Genomic DNA, 14,198 nt, shown 5'->3' with positions numbered 1-14,198 from the left:
CCTCCCCTCCCCCCTCCCTGACCCTCCTCCCCCCCTCTCCCCTCTCCTTCCCCCCCTCTCTCCTCCCCTCCCCCCTCCCTGACCCTCCTCCCCCCCTCTCCTCCCCTCCCCCCTCCCTGACCCTCCTCCCCCCCTCTCCTCCCCTCCCCCCTCCCTGACCCTCCTCCCCCCCTCTCCTCCCCTCCCCCCTCCCTGACCCTCCTCCCCCCCTCTCCTCCCCTCCCCCCTCCCTGACCCTCCTCCCCCCCTCTCCCCTCTCCTTCCCCCCCCTCTCTCCTCCCCTCCCCCCTCCCTGACCCTCCTCCCCCCCTCTCCCCTCTCCTTCCCCCCCCTCTCTCCTCCCCTCCCCCCTCCCTGACCCTCCTCCCCCCCTCTCCTCCCCCCTCCCTGACCCTCCTCCCCCCCTCTCCCCTCTCCTTCCCCCCCTCCCCCCTCCCCTCCCCCCTCCCTCGCTCCCCTCCGCCTCCCTGCCCCGCCCAGTCTGCGGCGGCGGCGGCGGCGGCGAATCGGCGCCGCGGGAGCGCGCGGCGCGCGGGCCGCCCTGGCAGGAGGCGGCGGGGAGTTGGGGCGGGTGCCCCGGGTGCCCCGAGCCGGAGGCGCGCGGACATGTGCATGATGTCCTTCAAGGTGAGCGCCGCGGGCTCCGGGAGGGAGTGCTGGGCCGGGCGACAGACACGCGGCGGCGGGACCCGCACCCGGAGGCCGTCCGAGCCGCCGCCGCGGGGCCCGCAGAGTCGGGCGAGCACCTCCCGGTGCTGGCGGGGGACAGGAGAGAGCGGCCGGGCTGCGGTGGCTCCTGTGGTTTGTGGTTTGGTTGTGTGCGCTTTGCTAGAAAGCCTTTCGGTACTTATGGCTGCAGGTCAGCTGAGCCTGGCGGCAGGGCGAAGGGGCGGCGGGACTGTCGCCGGTAACAGCCGGGGCGGGGAAGAAGCCCTCGGTCGGCGCTGTCCTGCCGCCACGCTCCGGGCGACAGGGGCTGCAGCACGGGTTCCCGGTTCTGGGTCCTCCTGTCGGAGTGCCAGCCGCACCGCTGCTGCCTCCTCATCAGAGTACTTTTTTGGACACTGAATCTGGATGACCAGCACAGAGTGGAGCTGTAATTGACCACCACGCTTCCGTATCCAAAGGAGGTTTGTCTTAAAAGAGTTTATTAAAGTCATTCCATTATATCCCCACATTATAGGATGAAAGTGAGGTTAGCCGATTTCCCTCAATTGAAAAGTTTTAATAAAAGTAATTAAAATGGGCATCACTGTTCCATCTTCTGAATCCTCAAAAGACCAATGAAATTGTACATTCCTGACTTTTTTTAACAAGAAAACTAAAACATGATGTTAATTAGCTCCTCCCAGTTTTGCAGCCTGAAAGTGAATTGTGTTAAGATTGAAACGCTAGTGTGTCTGGCTCCAAAGCCACTGTCATCCCACCTTCTACTGTAGCTCATGTAAATAGAGGAATGACAATGAGTTTTACATGTTGAAAAGATCTCTGGCAGCAGTTTGGAAAGTGGAGCTGAGAGACCAAACAGGAGGATGCTGGGGTCATCTTGTTAAATGATAGTGGACTAGGTCATGGGTGTCGACGACAGAAAGACGTAGACAAAATGAATGATTTAAAATGGTTGAATCTACAGAATTCATTGACATTATGTGTGGAGTTAAGGAAGGCCAGAGAGGTAAAGGAAAAACGTTCAGTTTTGGACATGTGAAGTTTAAGAATTGAAGGGAGAGAGCCCTGGCCGGTTGGCTCAGCGGTAGAGCGTCGGCCTGGCGTGCGGGGGACCCAGGTTCGATTCCCGGCCAGGGCACATAGGAGAAGCGCCCATTTGCTTCTCCACCCCCCCCCCTTCCTCTCTGTCTTTCTCTTCCCCTCCTGCAGCCAAGGCTCCATTGGAGCAAAGATGGCCCGGGCGCTGGGGATGGCTCCTTGGCCACTGCCCCAGGCGCTAGAGTGGCTCTGGTCGGGGCAGAGCTACGCCCCGGAGGGGCAGAGCATCGCCCCCTGGTGGGCAGAGCATCACCCCTGATGGGCGTGCCGGGTGGATTCCGGTCGGGCGCATGCGGGAGTCTATTTGACTGTCTCTCCCCGTTTCCAGCTTCAGAAAAATACAAAGAAAAAAAAAAAGAATTGAAGGGAGAGATGGAACAGACACATGTACAAACTGAGAGCCCAGGAGGGTAGTCTGAGATTTAGGAGTGAGCAGAGTTAAGGGGGAACTGAACCCATGGGAATGAATGTGATTACCCAGTGAGACCGTGTAAAAGTGAAAAATCAGAGGACTGAGAACAAAATCTTGAAGATCAAGATTTAAGAATGAGCAGAATAAGAGAAGCCCATTGAGAAAGCTGAGCAATAGCTAGAGATGTATGAAAACATAAAGAAGCATGTGCTGTCATTTAAGCCAAGAATCTCTAGTCTTTGAATAAACATAGAGAGTGACTTAAGAGTTAAATACCACAGAGAAATCAAATAAGCAAAGAATTGAAAGGTGTCTATTGAATTTAGTAACAAAATAGCTGTTGGTGACCTTGATGAGAGTAGTGTCAGTGAAGTGTGGGGTTCAGGAGCCAAATTGCAAAAGCTTGAGAAGAAAGTGAGTGGAAATTAGAAGTGTAGAGAACTCTTTCAAAAATTCAAGAAACTGTGGCTATAACAAGGATCCAGCCTTGGTCAAGGGTTGATTTGCTTTAAAATGTTAGAGACTTGAGCATCTTTATATAATTATAGACATCTTGACAATTAAATGACAACCTAATTCCAAAATGGGCAAAGAATATATAAATACACATTTCTTCCAAGACAAGATACAAATAGTCAATTAGCCACTGAAAAGATGCAATGTTATTAGCCATCAGGGACATGCCAATCAAAACCACAATGAGATACCACTTTACATGCATTAGGATAACTATAATCAGCGAGACAGACAATGACAATTGTTAAGAAAAGTGTACAGAAATTAGAACCTTCATACATTGCTGGTAGGAAAGTAAAATGATGTAGCCATGTTACAAAATAGCCTGGTGACCCAGCAATTTTAGTCCTCGATATATACCCGAGAGAAATGAAAGCACATGTTTACACGAAAACTTATATACAACTGTTCATAGCAATATCACTCATAATAGCTCCAAAGTGGAAACAGCCCAAATGTCCATCAACTGATGATAAAATGTGGTATTATTAGTCAGCTTGGTCTGCCATAACAAAATACTATAGACTGGGTAACTTAAAACACGGGAATTTTGTATCTTACAGTGCTAAAGGCTGTGAAGTCCAAGATCAAGCGCTGGCAGATTTGGTATGTGGTGAGAGCCATTTTTTCCTGGCTTGCAAATTAGCCACCTTCTCGATATATCTTCAGACAGGAGAGAGGAAGCTCTGGTGTCTCTTCCTGTTCTTTAAGGGCGCTGACCCTCTCATGGGGGCTCTACCTCCAAGGCCTAATCTAAACTGAATTACCTCCCAGAGCCCTGGCCTCATTATACCATCACAGTTAGGATTTCAATATATGAGGATTAGGATTTCAACATATGGGTTTGGTGAGGAGAAGACACAAACATTCATTCCATACAATAGAATTATCATCCACCCATAAAAAGGTTGAAGTACTGGCATGCAGCAACCTGGAAGAACCTTGAAAACATGTTAAGTGAAAGAAGCTGGATACAAAAAAGCCACATGTTGTATGGTTCCATTTATATCAGTGGTTTTCAACCTTGTAACACTTGGGGACCAGTGAAAATAGAATTATTTCAGGGATCACAAAGGCAGAAATCACCCTGAATATAAGTGAGTTTGACTAAGATCACTGGGTCTATAATTTTCATACAATGTCGGGGTGGTTAACTCTTTCATGGATTGGCATGAAATTTCTGGTGGACCTGTCTGCAGAATGGCGTTTGAAAAACTCTGATTTATATGACATGTCCAGGACAGAGAAATGCATAGATACAGAAAGTAGATGTAGTGGTTGTCAGGGGCTAGGGGAGAAGGGGAAGGTGGGGAATGGCTTAATAGGTATGGGATTTCCCTTTGGGGTGATGAAGTGTTCTGGAATAGGATGGGTGTGGTTGTAAAACCTTGAGAACACACTAAAAACCATTGGATTAAATGTTTTAAAAGGATGGATTTTTTGCCTGACCAGGCTGTGGCGCAGTGGATAGAGCCTCGGACTGGGATGCTGAGGACCCAGGTTTGAGACCCCGAGGTCGCCAGCTTGAGCGCGGGCTCATCTGGTTTGAGCAAAAAGCTCACCGGCTTAGACCCAAGGTCTGTGGCTCAAGTGAGGGGTTACTCGGTCTGCTGAACGCCCGTGGTCAAGACACATATGAGAAAGCAATCAATGAACAACTAAGATGTCGCAATGCGCAACAAAAAACTAATGATTGATGCTTCTCATCTCTCCGTTCCTGTCTGTCTGTCCCTGTCTATCTCTCACTCTGACTCTCTCTCTGTCTCTGTTAAAAAAAAAAAAAGGATGGATTTTATTGTGTATAAATTATATCTTAGTGATGAAATTATTTTAAAATCACAGAGTGCTGAGAAGGCTTGGGAGTAGAGGCGCTAACTTAGCTGAGGGGTGAAGTGCTCAGGAGGTGGGAGGGGCAGAGTGAGCAGGGCTCTTGTAGGCATTAACGAGGCAGGTGGACGAAAACCTTGATTCACTGGAGTAGAGGAAAGAACGTAAGATTGAGCATGGATATTGATATTTTGTAACGTGAAGGCCAGGATAAGGTCAAACTTTGGGTTGGGCGGAAAGGGAAGTGCCAACATTTTCAGTGAAGAACAAGGAATGAATGATCAGGCGGCAACACCTACCAGTGAGGTGAGGCAGAGAATGAGTGGAGTGGCCTGAGTGTTGAAAAAGCAGAGACTTGCATACCTGACTACAAGGCAGTGTCTGGAAACCAGGTGGGGAGGACCCAACCCCGTTTCCCACCCGAGGGCTGGTGTGGGAGAAGGTCCAGCCCCAGCCAGGGAGGGGTGCTGGGAAGCTTTCAGCAGGGAGACAGAAGAAGCACTCTGTCCTAGGTTAAGATTAAGAGTTGATTTTCTGTGAAGTTCCAAAAGGCTCAGAGGGAAGGCTGGAGTGGGTGGGGGGTGGGGCACAGGCAGAGTCCCAGGACAGTGGACTAAACCAGCATTAGCCCTACCTCATATCCTTTCAAACATTAAACAGCCCATGATAATAATAGAGACTTTTACCCTGGCCGGTTGGCTCAGCGGTAGAGCGTCGACCTAGCGTGCGGAGGACCCGGGTTCGATTCCCGGCCAGGGCACACAGGAGAAGCGCCCATTTGCTTCTCCACCCCTCCGCCGCGCTTTCCTCTCTGTCTCTCTCTTCCCCTCCCGCAGCCAAGGCTCCATTGGAGCAAAGATGGCCCGGGCGCTGGGGATGGCTCTGTGGCCTCTGCCCCAGGCGCTAGAGTGGCTCTGGTCGCAACATGGCGACGCCCAGGATGGGCAGAGCATCGCCCCCTGGTGGGCAGAGCGTCGCCCCATGGTGGGCGTGCCGGGTGGATCCCGGTCGGGCGCATGCGGGAGTCTGTCTGACTGTCTCTCCCTGTTTCCAGCTTCAGAAAAATGAAAAAAAAAAAAAAAAATAGAGACTTTTTATTGTATATTTTTGAAGCATTTTTATAACATTGCTTTTAAAATTATTTAGTCATCAATAATATTTAATTTACATTTGTTTGTGATTTTTCTGTTGTTGCCACATATAGTCAATATTTCAGTGTAGTGGGAAAATCAGACCTACAAGTTACTTTGTTGTTAATATTTCATGAATACCAATTTTAGCAATTAAACAAATTGACAAGATAGTACATTTTACACCTTTTAAAAACAGTCTTACTCTTTTAGTTTAGACATGCATTTTATTACAAGCAATAAATACATTAAGGCTCACAGTAACATTGTGAGAAAGCATATATCCAAAAAAAAAAAAACTGTCGTTTTATTAACTGATTTTAAAGTCATATATTAACTGTTTCATTTTCACAGGTCATGAAAAGCTCATAGGCCTTAGGCTCTGCGTCTCCTTTGTCTAAAAGGCCCAGCACTGTTGGCCAAGTCTGTGGAAGAATGAACGGAGCATCATAAATCACAGTTTAGCCTCTGCTGGATGACTCACAGTCACCACCATAGGGCTGTTTGCTTCTGAACCACTTGGACCCCTCTGCATCCATTTTTTATCCTTCCTCCTTTATGCTGTCAGCAGTCACTTCTCTCTGCTTTCGGTTTTTGTCTGGTGAACTTCCCCTTTTGCGATTGACAACTCCTAATTTGATCTGGTTGAGAAGACAGACACATGTTCTTTAGAATTATCCTTAAAGTAAAAGCAAACTCAGAATGCAGGTCTGAGCCTTTTTGTGGAACAAAGTTCACGGATTGCAGGGCATTGGTTTTTCACTTTATAGCAGCTTATTCTTCAGGTCTGAGGTTGCTAAAATTTGAACACAATTTGGGGTAGGGGGGGTTAGACTGACACAGAAAGGGAGGTTAGCACAATAGAGGTGAAATCACTGGATAAAAAACAACACCCAGGTCTTCCTTGAGCATGTGTTATCCAAGCAGATAAAGCACCTCAATACCATGTTTCCTCTGCTCTGCCTTGGCCAAAAGTACAGGAACTTGTTTATTTCATCCTTGTTCTGAAAGTATGTAAATTGCCTGATAATCAACACCAGTTCACCAATCAGCTGAAATTATTTGGATGAACCACAGGAAAATAAGTGAACAAAGCCATATGTTTTGTTTTGTTTGTTTTTTTCTTTCTGAAGCTGGAAACAGGGAGAAACAATCAGACAGACTCCCGCATGCACCCGACCCGGATCCACTCGGCACGCCCACCAGGGGCGAAGCTCTGCCCACCAGGGGGTGATGCTCTGCCCCTCTGGGGCGTTGCTCTGCCGCGACCAGAGCCACTCTAGCGCCTGGGGCAGAGGCCAAGGAGCCATCCCCAGCACCCAGGCCATCTTTGCTCCAATGGAGCCTTGGCTGTGGGAGGGGAAGAGAGAGACAGAGAGGAAGGGGGGGGTGGGGGTGGAGAAGCAAAGGGGCGCTTCTCCTATGTGCCCTGGCCGGGAATCGAACCCCGGTCCCCGGCACGCCAGGCCGACGCTCTACCGCTGAGCCAACCGGCCAGGGCCCATATGTTTTTTTAATAGCTTTATTGATATACAGATCACATAATTCACTGATTAAAGTGTTTACTTCAGCTTTAGTATATTCACAGAATCGTGCCACCATCAGCACAATAAATTTTAAAATATTTTAATCACCCAGTTGGTCAAATAAGTTTGTAAATATGATATATATGTTTGCTCGCTTATAGTTTGCATTGGGTGTTGGGGACAGGCTGTAAGCAGGCCGGGTTGTTATAGCCTAAGGCTTAGTTTTAAGACTAAGCCTTTCCCACCCTAAGTGACTTTGTATCGGAGACTTCCTTGTTTGTATACTGGATTAAAGGTTTTGATTTCTACACTATAAAATGGGGCAGAGGAGCCCATGCTGGAAGAGAGCAGAGAAAGGCCATGTGGAGGAGAGGAGAAGCAGCCAAGATGGCGGAGTGCTGAAGGAGAAGCCAGTTTGTGCAGAGAGAAGTAGATGGGGAACAGAGGTGGATAAGGCTGGTGAGGTAGAAACCTTTGATTCTAGGAAACTCAGATAAGTCAGTGGCTTTGGGAGCCCTGAATGGAAAGGGAAGTATTTTCCCACTGTGTGTATTTCTTGCCCACTGGGTGCAAGAAATACACACAGTGGGAAAACACTTCCTGTTGGGCAGATAAAATATATTATGCTCACTTTGTTAAAGATGGTGCTGCCTACATCGCCCAGGTGATATTAATGTGTGTTGGGGGCGGGCTGTGGGCAGGCAGGATCCTTGTAGCCTGGGGCTTGGTTTTAGGACTAAGCCTTTCCCACCCTTTTTGATGTGGGGTGGTACAATCCCACCATGCCTCAGATAAGTGACTTTGTATCAGAGACTTCCCTGTTTTGTATATTGGATTAAAAGTTTTGATTTCTGCACTATAAAGTGGGGCCGACCAGGAGCTTGCTCTCTCTCGGTTCCTGAGATTAGCATTAGAGAGGAGAGCAGAGAAAGGCCATGTGGAAGAGAGGAGAGGCAGCCAAGATGGCAGAGTGCTGAAGGAGAAGCCAGTTTGTGCAGTTTGTGCAGAGAGAAGGAGATGGGGAACAGAGGTGAATAAGTCTAGTGAGCTAGAAACCTTTGATTCTAGGAAACTCGGATAAGTCAGTAGCTTTGTGAGCACTGACAATGAGTGGGTTTTGGAGCCCAGTGTGTGTTTTTACCTGCCCGCCGGGTGCAAGCTAGAATTAAAGCTAATGGCCCATCAGCTTTTGGTTCCGTTGTTTCTTTACGGACTGTCCGAATCCAGTGTGAATCTGCGTGGGCCAGGCGGCTGTGATGGTGGCCCTGGCTACTGGCTTTACACTTCCCTTTTCATTCAGGGCTCCCAAAGCCACTGACTTATCCGAGTTTCCTAGAATCAACGGTTCTACCTCACCAGCCTTATTCACCTCTGTTCCCCATCTCCTTCTCTCTGCACAAACTCTACACACTGGCTTCTCCTTCAGCACTCCGCCATCTCAGCTGCCTCTCCTCTCCTCCATGTGGCCTTTCTCTGCTCTCCTCCAGCATGGGCTCCTCTGCCCCATTTTATAGTGTAGAAATCAGAACTTTTAATTCAATATACAAAGAAGTCTCTGATACAAAGTCACTTATCTGAGGCATAATGGGATTCCTCAAAAGGGTGGGAAAGGCTTAGTTTTAAGACTTAGGCTACAACGACCCTGCCTGCTTACAGCCTGTCCCCCACACTCAATGCAAACTATAAGCGAGCAAACATATACATCGTATTTGCAAACTTATTTGACCCACAGCAAAAAAGTGGGAAATGCAAGTTAAAAAAATCTACAACCACTATTATAAGATGCACCCAGTTTTTAGACCCGAAATTTTTCGGGAAAGGGTGCATCTTATATTATACATGGGGAAATACGATAAATCCTACCTCTAAGGCACAATGCCTGAGGCAAATCACTTTTTTCTCTTGGGTTTCCTATCACAGAAGCGAGTCAATACTGACAATGCAGGGTTAGGCTTCTTTATAAAGTTTACTAATCATTCTGAAATTTTCAAGTACTTAAACACAAAGTGGAACAGTGGACTAGAATAGCCAGCAATACACCAAAAGCATCCTTCTGCACATGGGTTCTCGATCCTTCATTGTATCCTTATTTCTTGTGGACTCTGACATCAGAGAAATACATTATAGAACAAAGCAAACGTTCTGTGATTGAATTAAGACATGACTGAAATCCATGTTATTCTAAACCCTTTGTTGAACCAATAGCTTAAATCTCTACTCTAGGCTTTTAATTGGAATTCCAGTTCTGTACAAATGTTGGTCAAATAAGTTTATAAATATGATATATATGTTTACTCGCTTATAGTTTGCATTGGGTTTGAGCAGGGGTCCCCAAACTACGGCCTGCGAGCCGCATGCAGCCCCCCAAGGCCATTTATCTGGCCCCCGCCACACTTCCAGAAGGGGCACCTCTTTCATTGGTGGTCAGTGAGAGGAGCATAGTTCCCATTGAAATACTGGTCAGTTTGTTGATTTAAATTTACTTGTTCTTTATTTTCAATATTGTATTTGTTCCCGTTTTGTATTCTTACTTTAAAATAAGATATGTGCAGTGTGCATAGGGATTTGTTTATAGTTTTTTTTATAGTCCAGCCCTCCAATGGTCTGAGGGACAGTGAACTGGCCCCCTGTGTAAAAAGTTTGGGGAGTCCTGGGTTTGAGGGACAGGCTGTAAGCAGGCAGGATCGTTATAGCTTAAGGCTTAGTTTTAAAACTAAGCTTTTCCCCACACCCTTGACTGATTGCATGATGTGGGGTGGTGCACTGTCATGAGGAATCTCATTATGTCTCAGATAAGTGACTTTTTTTTAAAATATATTATTTATTTTTTTTAAAGACTTTATTCATTTTAGAGAGGAGAGAAGGAGGAGAGAAAGAGAGAGAGAGAGAGAGAGAGAGAGAAGAGGGGAGGAGCAGGAAGCATCAACTCCCATATGTGCCTTGACCAGGTAATCCCAGGGTTTTGAACTGGCGACCTCAGCATTCCAGGTCGACGCTTTATCCACTGCGCCACCACAGGTCAGGCAGATAAGTGACTTTGGATCAGAGACTTCCTTGTTTGTATATTGGATTAAAGGTTTTGATTTCTACATTATAAAATGGGGCAGACCGAATTTTTACAATAATTAAAATTATTTTAAACACATTTTTAAAATGGGGCAGACCGGGAGCTTGCTCTCTCTAGGTTCCTGAGATTAGCATTAGAGAGGAGAGCAGAGAAACGCCACATGGAAGAGAGGAGAGGCAGCCAAGATGGCGGAGTGCTGAAGGAGAAGCCAGTTTGTGCAGAGTTTGTGCAGAGAGAAGGAGATGGGGAACAGAGGTGATAAGGCTGGTGAGCTAGAAACCTTTGATTCTAGGAAACTCAGATAAGTCAGTGGCTTTGGGAGCCCTGAATGGAAAGGGAAGTGTTTTCCCACTGTGTGTATTTCTTGCCTGCCGGGTGCAAGCTAGAAATAAAGCTAATGGCCCACCAGTTCTTGGCTCCATTGTTTCATTACCGTCTGTCCAAATCAAATGCGAACCTGCATTGGCCAGGCTGCTGTGATGGTGGCCATGGCTACTGGCTTTACAACAAATAACAATTTCCCTTCAGTGTTTCCTCTATCCTTCCTTCCTGTACTTAATTTCTGGTAATGTGCTAATGAGCTGTGCATGAGCCAGAATTCTGGCAGTAAATGAAGGGGAGAAAGAGAAGAAAATATGGCATATGTGGAAGTTTATGTTCATTTTTTCTCACAGGGTAAACTCTAGACAGAAAGAGACATGGGTTAGAATCCTGGCTCTGTTTCTTCCTAACTGTATGAACTTGCATAATTCACTTCTTGGCCTCAGTTCCCTCATCTTAAAAATGAAAGTAATAATAACACCTGATGAGGTTGTGCTGGAACATAGTGCATCAGAGCAGTGAATGTGCTTAGCACACTGGTTGATACACAGCAAGGTCTGAACATCGGTTGTCATCACTGTTCCTCATAATATGGCAACCAACAAACCTGAACAAGGCTCACTGGCCTTGTAGAGATGAGAACAATCAAGAAAGAGGTGTAATAGTCATAGCACAAGTTGGAAAGTGCTTTACAATCGTGTGAAGCACTTTCACATGCATTGTCCCCTTTAAAGATGAAAGGGCTTGCCCCCGGTCCACGCCACAGCTTTTATGATTGTGTGCATATTGTACCCAAGAAGGTTTGGTGTTACTCAGGCAACATGATATATAGACCCCAAAGAGAAGGAAGGTCAGGGGACTTTGTGTCTTGGCAGCAGAGGAGGTTGGAATGAGGATAGGAAGGAGTTCATTGATTCCTGCTGCCTATTCCTTGCTGTCTGCAGGAGGCAGGATAATGTGAGGGCTGCAAGAGCAGCCCCAAGGACCAGCCCGCCTGCAACTGAAGCCTGCTTGTCACTTCCCACTTTCCTCATCTGTGCAGTGGCATGGTGACAGTACCCACTTCACTGAGCTATGATGAGGCTCAAATGAGCTAGTGTCGCAGACAATATACCAACTGGTACAGAATAAGCACTTAGTGTTAGCTTAAGATTCCTGCCCTCTAAGAATGTGTTGGCCACAGTGTGATAGAACTTTCTCATTTCTTTGCTAGACCTTTCTACCTAGATGCCTCATAGACATTTGAAACAGCATATTCAAAGCTGAACTTAACATTTCTCCCCAAACCTCTTTCTTGTATGTCATTTCTGACTTTCATGATGACATCACATCAATCAGGCACTCAGACCAGAAACCTGGGAGTCAGTCCAGGCTCCTCTCCCCCTCTCCTGCACTTGCATTCACAGACCAAGACAGTTGAGCTCCTCAGTGTGTCTCGTTGTGTCATCCTGTCATCCCACTGTTGTCGCCTCAGCTTGGGCCTTCATGATCTCTTGCCCCGTCTATGCAGTGGTCTCCTTACCCTTGGAGATACCAATCCAGTCCTCAGTCCATTCTCCCTGAGGCTGCCACAGGCCTTTCTGAAACACAAAACAGATGGTCTCTCCTCACCTTAAATCCCTCCCTTGACTCCCCCATGCCCACCAGGATAAAGTGCAAACCCTGTTAGCTTGGCACAGCAGATCCTGCAGGGTGTGGCCCTGACTATCCACCCTAAGGCCCCTCCTGCCCTCTGCCTCCTCATGCCCTTCATCCAGCCCTTCCAAGGTAGACATGCTCCCAGCTGTGGTGGGGGCCTCCACGGAGTCTCTGCCTTGCTACCCTGTCTGCCGGGAACACGTGTCACTCAGGCCCCTACTCATCTTTCAGAACTCTTCCCAAGAATTCCTTCTCCTTGACGCCAACCCTGGCTACCTTCCTCAGGTAGAATGGGTCATTCTCTGCTCTCCCTACGAGTTACCTGCCTTCCCACTCTAGCACCTAGAACTCTGATGCCTGTGGACAGGACGTATTTTCCTATTGGGCAGGAGCAGTGATCAGGTGACTTGCACCTTTAGTCCTAGCCTCCGGCCAGTGCCAGTGTTCCTACTACATGCAAGTAAACGAATTTGCCTGGACAAATATTTTAACAAGCTGTGAGGGCTGTGCATTTATAGCCAGATTTCTTGTATCAAAGTGCATTTATGTGCGTTCTCTCATTTAATCTTCTAACCACACATGAGGAAGTGCTACTCTTAACATAGGCAGGTAGCTAGATATTGAGGGGAAAGAGCAAAGGGAGTTGGACATTATATTTATTGAAAACTTAGAAAGACTGTTTCAGTGAGAAACTGCAACATCCATGTAGCTTAATCTGCCAGAAGGCTAAAACTTTCACAGGCTAATTAGCCCTTTTTGTCCTCAGAGTCCATTGTGCCGTTGAGACCTCAGTCCAGCCGTTGGGAATAAAACCAATTAATACCCAGACAATGGGAAAAGATGCTTCTCTGCTTCCACTCTAAGGCATATGTGGAAGCCAGAATGGTGACCATAGAAGTTTTTCAGTGTAGCCTTAAAGAAGGGTCTGGCCCTGGCCGGTTGGCTCAGTGGTAGAGCGTTGGCCTGGCGTGCAGGAGTCCCGGGTTCGATTCCCGGCCAGAGCACACAGGAGAAGCGCCTATCTGCTTTTCCACCCCTCCTTCTCTCCTTCCTCTCTGTCTCTCTCTTCCCCTCACGCAGTCGAGGCTCCACTGGAGCAAAGTTGGCCTGGGTGCTGAGGATGGCTCTGTGGCCTCTGCCTCAGGCGCTAGAATGGCTCTGGTTGCAGCAGAGCGACGCCCCAGATGGACAGAGCATCGCCTCCTGGTGGGCATACCGGGTGGATCCTGGTCAGGCGCAGGCAACAATCTGTCTGACTGCCTCCCCGTTTCCAACTTCAGAAAAAATACAAAAAAAAAAAAGATCTGATTTGTTAGCAGGAGGAACCCACTAAATTTTTAAAAAACTGATTGGTTAGCTTAAGGAAAGCTAGTCCTTTCCAGCCTGAAAATAGAAACACAGGCTTAGTAAAGCTCTCTCTCCTGCTTGGAAACAAGCTTGCTCCACTCACTCATTCATTCACGGGGTCTCCACGCAGCAGCCATGCTGTGTGCGCTGGCAGCCAGACAATCTCCCAAGTAGAGGCTTTGAGCAGCGCCTTGACTGGACTAAGCTTTGATATGGGCTAAACCATGACACAGAATATCTGGACTTTAGTCTTCATACTGATCTTAATGAAGATGAGACTGGATATTTTTCTTTGGTGAAACAGGGAAATGAGACACTGAATACTTATGAACAACCTTCGATTGCAATTCCGAATAAACCTTACTGCAAAAGCCTAATCTTCTCCAGTGCTTTTCATATGACACTGTATACCAGCGGTTCTCAACCTGTGGGTCGCGACCCCAGCGGGGTCACCTAAAGCCATCGGAAAATACATAATGCATATCAGGTATTTACATTCCGAATCATAACTGTAGCAAAATTACAGTTATGAAGTAGCCACCAAAATTATTTTTTGGTTTGGGGTCACCGCAACATGAGGAACTGTACTGCGGGGTCACGGCATTAGAAAGGTTGAGAACCATTGCCGTACACAAACTCCACTTCAA

General features: G+C 47.4%; 1 protein-coding gene across 1 annotated transcript in view; it reads left to right on the top strand.

Moving 5' to 3' along the window:
* The first annotated feature begins 549 nt into the window (after window positions 1–549).
* Window positions 550–14,198, top strand: part of ANKRD29 (ankyrin repeat domain 29) — a 54,365-nt gene continuing 40,716 nt past the window's right edge. Inside the window, exons 1-2 of the mRNA XM_066352613.1 lie at window positions 550–627; window positions 10,043–10,126. Coding sequence (XP_066208710.1) covers window positions 607–627; window positions 10,043–10,126 — 105 coding nt within the window. The 5' untranslated portion in view covers window positions 550–606. The remainder of the gene's footprint in view (window positions 628–10,042; window positions 10,127–14,198) is intronic.

Source organism: Saccopteryx leptura, chromosome 11 (genome assembly GCF_036850995.1).
Source record: "Saccopteryx leptura isolate mSacLep1 chromosome 11, mSacLep1_pri_phased_curated, whole genome shotgun sequence".
Classification (NCBI taxonomy): Eukaryota; Metazoa; Chordata; class Mammalia; order Chiroptera; family Emballonuridae; genus Saccopteryx; species Saccopteryx leptura.
Note: the sequence above shows the minus strand (reverse complement) of the source record. Positions and strands in the feature narration are given on the sequence as shown.